Consider the following 12,631-nt stretch of genomic DNA (forward strand, 5'->3'; position numbering starts at 1 on the left):
CAGGAACAGGGACAAGCAAGAGAACATCCCTCCTGGTCTCTGCAGCAAGGGATTCGTGGTACCTGGGTGTGGGCTACATCCTTGATGTCTGGCAATACCCAGGAGTGCCCGCAAACACTGCTGGAGATTCCCACATGAACAAAGAACCAGATTTAGTAAGAAGAAACACACAGAGGTTCTTGGATGAGTTGAAGCACGATAAACTTTCCTCCATGGAGCTAACGAATAAAAAGTTATGCTGCCCTTACTTCATTTCTGCATCTGTTCATCCAAACCGAGGATTCAGAGCTGTCTCAAAAATTTTGAGACGGGACAGATGCTCATTTTAATTATTTGGTTTTTAATGAATTCCCAAAAAGGGAATACGAGGTGATCACTACATGACAATTCATATTTGGTTTCCCGAATTGCTTAATGTCAAGGCCACAGTGAGTTTTTAGGGATCTCAAGTTTCTTGTGTTTCAAAGATTTTAAATGCCACTGTAACGAAGCAAACGTGAGCACTGTAATTGTGCTAACATTAGAGGTTTGTGGGAAAACTAGAAATAGACTAATAAGGAATGATTTACCTTGTTTTGTGAAGTGTCCGTGCAAAGCTTCTAGAATAAATTATTCTTTCCTCTCTCTCAAAAAAAGAATTAAGTACAGCTGCCTCTCAAAAATATCCAGCAAAACTAGGGGGGTTGGAACTAGATGATCTTTAAGGTCCCTTCCAACTCTAACCATTCTATGATTCTATGAGATTAGCCATGTGCACAAAATAAATGTTTTTTGTAATGAAAGTGTAAGATTTTGATATAAAGCTGTGTTTATAACATCAAACATGCATATCACTTTAAAACGCTGTATCTTCGGAGGCTTTATATCTCAGCCAAGAAGGTCTCTGCTTATAAATTCTGTTCTTACATTTTCAACATTTTCTCCTTAACAATGAGAATTCTGCTCTTTTGTTTCACACATCTTGTTCATATAGTAAACTATACTGCATAGTCCTGTTTAGCTTTATAAATGAACACTTTCAATGTTACATTAATATAAGTAACTTACAGCTAATCAAATAAGTCTGAAAATCAGTTTAAAATATCAATTGCATGAACTTGAAGTGTTTTTCATTTTGCACCTCCCTCCAAAAGTTTAAAGCCATTATCACCCGTGCATCCCTCCAGCAGCTTATACCTGCTAACACAATTTTAACAAGCATTTCCATTACTGCCTTTAATAAATCTTAAAATTTCTCTGTGCTGTGATCCTAACACCGCCCCAAAGTAAAAAACACAAAAGGCAAAACACCCAACCCCCAGTCACTAGTGAATATGGCCTGAATTATTATCTGAGCAGTAAAGATATTGAAAATCATAAAACCCTATTTTAAATTTGTAATTTATTTCTGTGTGGCAAGGGGTCATAGTATTTTTTTAATATGACTATCAATTAACAATAATAACAACACATCTTCTTATGTAACACTCACCTGTTAAAGTACTAGGATATGGACTTGGCACAGCTGAAAATGAAGATGATGCTCCTCCAAAAGGTGTCATTCCTGAGGGCCCTCCAAAAGGAGTCATGGAATGACTATTAAAATTAACTGCTGATCCCTTTATTGACGGTGACTGTGTTGCTTGGCTGGAGTCTGATCCATAATGGCTGACGTGGGAAATAACAGGTTCCGGAGTATTATCAGGTCTGTATTTCATGGATGGACCTTTATCTTCTTTGCTTTTAATGCACCCCATGGTTGCTCCTGTGAGAATGAGAGGAAAGAATAAGTTCATCTCTATTTTGCATCTTTTGATAGTTAATACAGAAGACTCCCGAAAATTTACTGAAAATGCTGATTTATTACTGGTTAAAAAAACCAAAACAACCCCCAGGAATTTCTCCTACGTGCAGTTTACAAAGCCTGATGAAAAAGTGTTCTGGAATAAAATTTAAGTCATTCCTAGACTAGAGAGGACATAATAACTTTTCCCTTACAACACGCATATGAACTGCACATTTGGATTATTCTTCATCCCAGTTGCTTGGTGGACCGTAAATGATAAAAAAAGAAAAAGGGGGAAAAAAACCAACAAAAAAAAAGGGAGTCAGGCAACAGATGAGGAAAAGACTGAAGACTTCTCTTCTGTAGAAGGGAGGAAGGGGAAACAGAGGTGACAAATCCCAAGCCAATTACAAGAAGCAAATCCAAAGCAATTATATGAAGAAAACGAGTGGGACATTCCTGCTTTCTTTTTTAAGCACCTGTGTGATAAGCTCCTGACCTGCTGGTGGTATTACAACTAATATCTTTAAGGATGTGGAGAAGTTTTCATCCACTGCCAGCCCCCCAAAATACAACTTTCAAACAAACCTGGGATATTCCTGTCCAGAGGACGGGGCTCTACAGTCTAACTAGAATTAGAAAAAAAAATTTAGAAGAGTAATCACAACTTCTGTGTAAGTTTAGAAACTGAACTGTGCCCAGACAGGTGACCATTTGTAGCCCTGATGGCCCAAGATTGCCTGCCACCAGATCCCACTACAGGCAGAATGTGCCAGAGCTGTTTACTAGGCAGACACCTATTACCTGCTGATGGAGGCAATCAGAGAGGAGACATGTCGCCAACAATTAAAATTACTGAGTTTTAAGAAGTCACCACCTGCCATTTATCAGGTAGCAGGCATTTTCTGGCTAACCCCAGCTGGGAAACAAATCAGGAAGAAAACAGGAGTCTCTATTCGATGCAGCACTAGTCTGGCATGAAAACTCCTATATTCTTGGGAAAAAATAAGTTAAAAATCTGCTTTAACTTCAAAAGGAGAAACCTCCACAAAAGTAGGAAATCAACTGCTCCACATTCTCTAATGAATCAATTAAAAAAAGTAAACAGCAACAGTCTGAAAGCATTAAAAATATGTCTTTTGATAACTACAATAACTGTCATGGAGTCTAACTAACAATTAGGGAAACTGTTTCCCATCGTGTGTCTAACTATTTTTTTCCTTTTAAATTCCCTATTACCTGCCTTGTTAACTATTAGACACAAAAATATGGAACAAAGTAAATCTTACTCAACAAATACTTAATATAGTCACACTGAGAGAAACTAATTCCCTCTGTATAACTACCCATTACAATATTAAAGACACTGTAATTTCCTCAAGAACCGTGAATCAGAGCTCCTAGAAAGAAGAAGGTCCATAGCCAGTGAAACACTCTACAAAATTCACTGCTCATAAAATTAAGAATATTCACCCTGTCAATTCAGCCCCTAATGCTGTAATGTAAGACAATTACTGGTGCAGAAACAAGCAACAAAGTCAAATAACGGCATATTTACAAATCTTGTCTGAGAGCTTTACACAGAATAATGAATCATCACAAAAGCACATCTTATCCATTATTTTGTTTTTACTTTTGATACTATTCTTGCCAACTCGTTATTGTGCAGAAATGTTAATAAACCAAGACTCAAATACATGCATGAGAACATAATGTGTCTAAATACCTTACAAAAGAAGCCTTACAACCTACAGTAGAAAAGCCAGTTATTAAGTCACAATACGAGTCAACCAAGCACCCAATCACATCATTTTAATTTCTCTACCACTGCAAACAGACACTGTAATTTGAACCAATTTTTTGGCCATGTGTCTGCCTAGTGTGAATTCTTGCCTTACTTTGAGGCCTATTTCTTTGATTCTCTTTAAAAAACCGCGATCAAAGTTTTCTGCTGGCACTGAACACAAGCCCCATCGCATCCACAAAAATGTATTTGCTAACAGTAGTGATTCCCTGTTGTTAAACATCACACCAAACACACTACTTACGTTAATAAAGTAGATTAAAAGGGAAATGTATGAACATTTGTATGCTTAAGTGTTCAAAACAATTTACCACTGCTGATTTGACCAAGTGGCAAACGACAAGGCTACCCCGTACTGCAATTATAACTGCTACCACCCGCACCCGCTCACTCATTAAGCTGAGGTTAGCAACAAAAAGGTACCATTGGTATACTTGAGTGCTGCAAAGAAAAGCCCTTATTGAAGACCTGAATTCATTCTAGGGAAAGAGAGTCAGCCTCTCCCTTGCTTCTCCCCTCCCCAGCCACTTCACTGTTAAGGTAATCTTCTTTCAGGGGTTAAAGAGATTAACAGAGATTCAATCAGCACTTCAAAGAGAAGGATATCCAGAAATAAGCAGTTAAAAATTTAAAATCTCGACTTTTATAACTGCATACCCACAAACCAAAATTAAGGACGCAAATTCCTTAGCTTTTAAAAGTCAAAAACATAGGTGGATCTTACTATAGAACATTGTGTATGCATTTATAAGGAGGAATTAGAGGAATGAGGGGAGAGAAGGTAACATAAGCCAAGAGTGAGTAGCAGGGAAAGGAAAAATGATTGCCCATACTATGTGGGGGAAAAAACCCGACAACTTATTACTGTTAGTCTTGTAATAAATTACTGGATAAAGAAAAAAATCCCTAAGCAGCTGGTATGTAATGTTGGATTTGATTATGCTGGTACTCTATTTGTTATTAAAAATGTATGTAACAGAAATAACCTACAACTATTTTTATCACCCTTTGTCTGACTGGCAACAAAATATTAAGGAATACATTTCTGTCATAAAATTCATGGCTCTCTGTCTGAAGCACTGAACTCTTTTTAAAAATAGATACAGATAAAAAGTTCGTGTTTGCTCTGTAGAAGTCCATCTATTCAAAGAAATGCTGGCCCAAGGTATGTTATTCACAAGCCACTAATCCATTCCCATTAGCTAAATCATTATTTTAGACCAGACTGGTGTCTGAAGCAAACTACTTGAGTAACTTCAGCTGCTTGTTATTTCTTTGAAACAAATACTCTCCTGTTGGTTCTGATCAGCGTGCCCACGTGTTTGGTGGGTGGGTGGGTTAGGAGTCAGCTCCCTGGAGGTCCCATGTTCAGAAAGGCATGGACTAAAAGCACAGATATCTTGTTCTGCTTTCTAGATGAAAGCAATCCTATGTTTGAATGTTTTCAAGAAGAAACAGAAGCTAAAATGATTACTGGAAGGACAGGTGAAGGTCAGCAGGATGCCCACAAAAATCAATAGAAGAATCAGAGTACTCCAGGAAGTAGTCATCAAATGAGATTTTAGTGACATCTACTTTGACTTGGGCTTTTTGGAGAAGTGATACAAAGGGCAAAAGTTCATTATCATTCAATACTCAACAAACACCTCAGACAATGACAGAGGGCCCTTAATAACCCCTCTGCCAAACAAGAGAGCTTCAAGAAAGTCAGTGCTGCCCTCTTATCTTCACAACTCTGTTTTATAGCAGAGTGCTGGATCACAAGAAAAGCTTTGTTCAACAACAATTGAAAAGTGTGGCCAGTAAAGCCTTCATGGTTTTTTTGTCCTGCTTTCCTTTCAGAAAGATGACCTACCAGACCAAGAAAAATGATTATTTCCTCAAGAGCCGTCATATTCTAGGATACTGACAAGCGGTTCCCCTCAGGGTGTCTGCAGCCTCATCCATCCAGCCTGGAGAGTGGGTGTCACTTGTTCATCCAATGTGTCTTTGCTCTTCCCAGTTGATAGTTACAGGAGTTATCTACTCATTGGTTCCCTGGGACACAAGGTTCTCAGGAATGCTTCAAGAAAGGTGTCCTACTGGTGTGAAGGAAGATGCTAGAGCTTCCTTTGAAAGAGGTGATTTTAATTTAGGTGGATAAACTGACAATCTGGTACAGTTAGCTGCCTCAGAGAAAAGCAGTCTGCAAATGCCTCTACACACCACATTCATTCTCCCTCCATACTCTACCCGTTGTCATCAAGATTTTGAGGGCTAGATGTTAGCCTCTGAAACTCTGAAGACCAAAAGCTGGGAAAGCCTCACATTTGTTTCACTTGCCATAGTGGATTTGATAACAAAACACATTCACTAGAGAAAAAAAAAAACAAAAACAAAACCAAGAAAAATCTTCCATTTCTGTTACAATATAGCGTGTCCCCAGACGCCTTCTGGAGACTTCATCATGATGTAAGGCCAGGAATGACAGCCGCACATGGCCGTTCTGACATTCTGCAAAGGGAAAGACGCTCTAAGGAGTTGTTCTCTTTTCAGCCTCTGGCTAAACCGGGTACTAAAACCATACAAGAAATAAATGCAAGAGGTAGGGCAAAAGAAAAATAACTAAGGGGAAGGGGAGGTTGGAGGTTGCAAAATTTATTTTTTCCATTACTTTTGAACACTGAAATTGTTCATACAGCCACACAGCCAAAAAGAGCACATAAGTCATTTTTCGCTATGAAGAGTCAAGTTAAAAGAACAAGCAAGTCAAATCTCTTTCCAGAAGGATAAAGCAAGACTGCAAATATCCTCCTGCCTAAAAATAAAAAAAACGCCAACAACTAAAAACCAACCCGCCATGCTACATAACATGAAAAATTTCACTTGAAGTTCATAAATTGCTAATAAAAAGATGAAAAAAACATAGAAGGATTTCCACTGCTACTCTACCTTCACTTCTCAGTGTTAGCAAAAAATAAACTGTTTTTACCAAGAAAAGAAGCATCTTCACTTCTCAAACATGAAACAAATGTCTTATAAAAAGGTCCTCTTAACTTTCAACTTAAGGCATGATTTAAAGTTATTAAAATTTCATGCAATGGTGAAGACAGGACATTCTGTGGAAAGTTCGCTAATGGATCCATTAGCTGACTGCCGACTATTTGCTCGAACAAGTGCAGAGCTGACTCCATCTGTCACCGGAGACGCACGACTGATACTGGCTTTTCGTATGATAGGCAAACAATGCAGAGCATGCGCCAAACAGCTGTTTTCAGCTGGTGGTATTGAAAACTCATTTATTAGAAGTGACACAGATAGAAAGAAAGAGAGATAACCAGAAAAGAACCTAACGACCCCTCTGGCTAACACTATCACGTCCAACTGACTCCGTCCATCTTTAACAGGTCACTGCTTCGGTATGAAAATATGGGTAGGATTTCTTGTCTACAAAGCAACCTGACATGTTTGTAAAGGAAAATAAACGAAGGAATTGCCCTGTGTTCTTTGCAGAGTATACACAATTTTTTAAAAATTATGCATTTTTAATCACGTGATAGAATTTGTCTTTTATGAGCTGCCATAAACTGCGAAGTTTGCTTATTTTACCGTGATCAACCCATGGCATTTCAAAGAATGATGTTCTACTGGATTCAGTTTTATAATTAACAATAACATTAGTGTAAAGAGACCTTGGAGTGTCTGTATCATTATGCATTTAAAGTGCAACTGACATGACCTTGTAATTAATGATCTAATAAGGAGGAAAAAGTGAAGATAAAGGAAGAAGCATTAAAAAAAAAAAAAAAGAAAAAAGACACTGAAGCAAGGATTTAGGTTACTAGAACTTCAACGTTTCCCACATGTCTTCGTGCAGTTCTACCCAGAAAAATAACTATAAAGTAGCATTATTAGATCTTAAGTTGCCCATAAACTAAAAATATATTTAAAAGTAAAGAAATATCCTCTTTATCACTGACTAATGCAATCCGAAATTTTTGATCCTAATGTTTCTACAGACCAAATCCTGCTTTTATCATGACTATACAAACATATTCAAGGAAAATTCTGGGGCTGCTGTGGCAATGCTTTTGATTTCATAGAAGCAGAACAAACCCCAGATTGTTTACTAATAAAGCTACAGCTAGCAAACCCAGCGTAGAACAGAGGACTCTGTATAAAGAGAGAAAAAACAATGAGTACAAAATTGCTTTTCTAGTTGGACATTTTGCATTTCAGAGTTAAAAGCTGTTGGAAATAGTACATATTTCTGTTCTAGCTAATTTATTTTATTATTTATTTATTTACAGGAAGCAGAATTTTAAATTTCCATTAAATTAATGATTGAGTCTGATCTTTCTGCTGGAGGAGCTACTTGCCTGGCTGACAATATCATGACAACTGTGCTCTGAAGGAATAACAGATTTCAAAACACTACATGGAAAGTTAGGATAAGCAAAAATTGCATAAAAAAGAATAAGGTCCTTCAATCCTTTACATCCTTTCATAATTTTTTGACTTCTTTTTTTGGAATGAAGGTCATTGAGTTTGATGGAAGCGTGCTTCCTCTGAGATTTGAACGGTTTTAGACATGGGGGACTTGCTCAGATGTATCAGACTTAGGACAGCGTATCCATAAAGGAGACTGAGGATTTCCAGTTCTCCAATTTGAATCGTCCCAAACAAAAGCTTCTCTCCTGAAGAAACACCTATCATCCAAGTTGGAACTAACAGGTAAGAAGCAGACAGTACAACCCTTGTCCCAATCCATACCAGGCCCTACCATCTGACTGCAAGGTCCCATTGGATGCCAGGTTACAAAGTTGAAGGAAAAATTAACTACTGCAACAACAAGTTCTAACAAATAAAGTGGAATTACAGGTTATCAGTGAGCCAAAGTCAGGGGAGACGTGAGCATTCAGTTTTCCCTCTCAGTCACGCGTTCCTTTTAGCTGGACCAAACATGTAGGATCTCCTCCCACTTATTGTGAATTTGGACAGCTGAATCTGTAGAGACTGTCTTTCATTTTAAAGACAGGCAAAGGCTGCAGAAACACGTTGGAGACAATGATCATGTCATGGATGACATGTGCCTGGCTCTGCAAAATACACACTCATAAAATTGTGTTTATTTATAATCAGGGTTTCGCCTACGCTATCTGAGATAGTGTGGGTTTTCCTTTGACCGGATGTGGTACGCAAGCATAGCAAGAAAAGGTGGCTTTTCCAATCAGACTAGTAAGCGTTCAGGAAAGACAGACTAGGGGTGGAAGACAGCAAGCATACTCTAATTTTAAAGACACTTCTAATCAAAGATGATCTAGTTCAGTATCTTGTCTTCAATAGCAGCCTTTGCCTCTAACCAGGAGCTCCTCCTTCACCATGGGCCTGGGCTCGGACTCTGACAACGAATAAAGTTTTCTCTCTTTAGGAAGAGTGACCAGCAGCAGATGCCTGAGATTTCTCTAACCTCCAACTATCTGTAGCTCAGAAAGCTCACAGTCAGATGGAGACTAAGGACTCAGCTATATGAGAAAATTTCTACAGGCGTGACCTAGCTTATGAATTTAAACTAATGTAGTTATGTTGATGCAACATCTGCACAGGATTTGCATTCTGGTATATCTTTACTTGAATTGTTTCATGCTGCCTGGTTGAAGTCAGAATAACCATATGCAAGAAAACAAAAATAGTTAGTACTATAACGATATAGATTTAAACATCATAACTTTCTGTTTTAGACAAGGCTTCTGAAAACCTGCAGGAGGTGAGTGTCACAGCCAAGACCTGGACTGAGATCTTCCAAGTGCGAACTGTAGCAAGCCTGACTTTTAGTCTGCTACACCTGGGCAAGGCTTTCTTGTCAAAGCTGTTCAGGCATCTGAAGAAGCACATGTCCATCATCAACCTCCTTGTCTTCCAGTTGCTCACTTGAGCAATCCCCACTTCAAAGCTGGAAGCGGCCTACCCTGTGTGCAAGGCAACAGAAAGCACACAAAAAAGAAGGGGTGTCGAAAAACACCCCACCAAAACAAACAAAAAAATTCACAATATCCCAAGCCCACCTGCAGTAGGCACAGAGCCTAGCTGGGGGTACCTGACTGACAGCCAGAGGGAGCTCCTTCTAACCTCCAGAGCACAGCAGAGAAAATATTTGGCAAATTTAAATGTTTAAAGTTCATTTTAAAAACGTACCAATAGCTAAGTAGAACTTTTATTTTAAGAAAGTGTGTTTTCGGGATCTATTCTAAATTTTCAAGCACATTGTTCACATTCAGAAAGAGTGAAAAATAATTTCTGCTTTCTGCTACATCCAACAAAAAAACTGCCAACAAACCTAAGGCAGAGGATGCAAAATGGGTACACAACACCGACGGATTAATTTTCTTTACTCCAGCAGTCAAGATCAAAAGGGAGAAATTAACTAAAATATCAGAATTGCAAAAGCAATTTTATGTGCTGAAATATACATATACACGAGACCCTTTTAAAATTTAGAGTTACAATGTCTAGCCATACAATTTCAAGCCTTTACCAAAGACATTTTCTCTGACAATAGATGATACCACAGACAAAACAACCAATATATTGTCTAGACAGCATTACTGCTGCTCCACTGTCTTGAACGTTTAAGTACACAGTCTATAAATAAACGCAAGCAGAAAAGGACAATTCAGGTTTTTCAGTGTAATAGCGATTTTTATTAATTTGTAAATAATTACAAGCCTGATATATTCAAGAAGTCTGGCCAAAAGATTATTTCAGATTACAGTAAAATGCATGTCATACCTTGTCAAAGCTATCTAGCCTATTTCAGACAGGATTTAGGAACTAATTTATAAACATAAAGGTTTTGTTTTCATTGAATCCTATCTGGAAAACAACAAAAGGTATGCCTGGTATCGCAGAACATTTTTATACGTTCGATTTTCTATTTAAGTATATTATTTATGAAAAGGATGCTTCCAAAAGTTATTTAAAAAGCAACTCTTCAATACCGTTTACTGAGGTAAACCGATGTTCTGTCTTCTGGATCTCACAGCAGGAAACATGCAAACGGCTTTCCTATGGGACATCTGCTTTGCAGAAAAAGTAAAGTAAAACTTACACGGTAGAAGAACAATTTGCAGCACTTTTGTTCTGAAAAATTCTCTGAAAATTTAAGAGGTCATTTATTTCAAAGTTCAACAACTACAAACTACATTTGAAAAAAGGGACTACAAAATTTGCAAGCTCCCGGAAATTCAGAGATAGTGAAATTCATATGAATCTATAGTATTTTTCATTTTCTCAACTGGGCATATGGCTGAAGTAGCAATTACATTTTAAGATGATAGAGGAATTCAATATCAGTAAGAATCCAGTTGCAAAGTCATTTGGTCTCTGTTAGTCAGTTTATAAATATAAATAAAGGAACAGTTACAGCAACTTAAAATATGAATTAAAAAAAGACTCTAGAATAAATGACTGTTAGACCCACCCCAACTATAGGGCAGGAACGCTGTTAGGGAATCCCATGGAACTTAGACTTAATTAATTTGGTGTGTGTTTGACAAACTGTTACTTTACGTTTGCACATACCTGCTTTGTAGAAATGAATTTTCCCAGCTACTGTTTGCCAAATGTCACCCTAAATTGAAAGTAAATGCCCCTTTATTCTCAAGCTATTTTATCCGAATATACTTGACATGATTAGCATGTTAACAAAAATCGGTAATTAAAGTATTTAAATCCAATTACTGATAAAATGTTGCTACTCATTTATTCAAGGGCCACATATCCAGACCTCCTTCAGCAATTAGCTCTTTGCTGAACAACAGGAATTTCAAGAAGCCAGCTGGAAAACATCAACCTTTTGACTAAAACAAAAAGTAAAAGTATGTATAAACAATTACAACCATATATGTACACTGTCCTTGATGATTCAATAGCTTGTGTTTTCCTCTGTACATAAAACACAAGTGAAAAGTACAATTAAGTTGTAGAGAAATTCAAAATTAAACAAACAAGGTGTAGGATGACGTCTGCTAAATAATACCCTTATTAAAAGAGAAGAGCTGGATGATGTTTAACTAAACAAGAATTACTACCCTAATAGCTATCATTACTACTGTTATATTGCTTGCTATACTGACAGATATGACACCCTTCAGAGGCAAGAAGACCAGGAGAAATTACGTTAATTAGCTTGTCAGGCATCTTGCACAACAAAGGCCATAGGGCTGCCCTGAATTAATTTCTCTTTTTTTGTGTTTTTGAAGGTACGCACATGATCAAATTAATTTAATTTCAAAGTGACCTGTTATGGAGAGTCCACCCACACTGGACAAGACCTAAATTTTAAACACAATAAGCACTAAAAGTACATGCCTCACATCCCATCTGAATTTAATGCCAACATCCAGACAGCAAGCTTGTTACATTTGCCTTGGAGCACCATTTCTATTCCCTGTGTTGAGTGTGTAGATGACGGCTCCATTCAACCTTCCCCCTGGCAAGACTGATGCAGTCCCACTAGACTCCAGTCTAGCAAATGGCTTTCTGGTCACTCCAACCACCTCATTTTCTCCAAGTTCCCTCAGGTTTTTTTCAGTGCTTCCCTTTAACAGGGATCACCAGGAACACACATGGTATTCCAGGTAAGGAATATTTCTTCTTCCATAGCATCACAGAATGGTTTGGTTTGGAAGGGACCTTCAGAGATCACTTAGTCCAACCCCCCTGCCATGGGCAGGGACACCTTCCACTAGACCAGGCTGCTCAAAGCCCCATCCAACCCAACCTTGAACACTTCCAGGGATGGGGCATCCACAACTTCTCTGGGCAACCTGTCCCAGGGTCTTGCCACCCTCATAGTAAAAAATTTCTTCCTTATATCCAATCTAAACCTACCCTCTTTCAGTTTAAAACTGCTACCCTTTATTCTGTCACTACAGGCCCTTGTAAAAGGCCTCTCTCCATCTTTCTTATATATTGAAAGGCTGCAATAAGGTCTCCATGGAGCCTTCTCTTCTCCAGGCTGAACAACTCCAACTCTCTCTTCATGAGAGGTGTTCCAGCCTTCTGACCATTTTTGTGTCCCT

The 12,631-nt window shown here is 38.1% G+C and overlaps 1 protein-coding gene across 1 annotated transcript in view; it reads right to left on the bottom strand.

The window, feature by feature from the left end:
- YES1 (YES proto-oncogene 1, Src family tyrosine kinase) overlaps window positions 1–12,631 on the bottom strand; it is a 50,894-nt gene that overhangs the window by 15,404 nt on the left and 22,859 nt on the right. Inside the window, exon 2 of the mRNA XM_054191509.1 lies at window positions 1,472–1,744. Coding sequence (XP_054047484.1) covers window positions 1,472–1,736 — 265 coding nt within the window. The 5' untranslated portion in view covers window positions 1,737–1,744. The remainder of the gene's footprint in view (window positions 1–1,471; window positions 1,745–12,631) is intronic.

The sequence above is a fragment of the Rissa tridactyla genome, chromosome 2 (genome assembly GCF_028500815.1).
Source record: "Rissa tridactyla isolate bRisTri1 chromosome 2, bRisTri1.patW.cur.20221130, whole genome shotgun sequence".
Classification (NCBI taxonomy): Eukaryota; Metazoa; Chordata; class Aves; order Charadriiformes; family Laridae; genus Rissa; species Rissa tridactyla.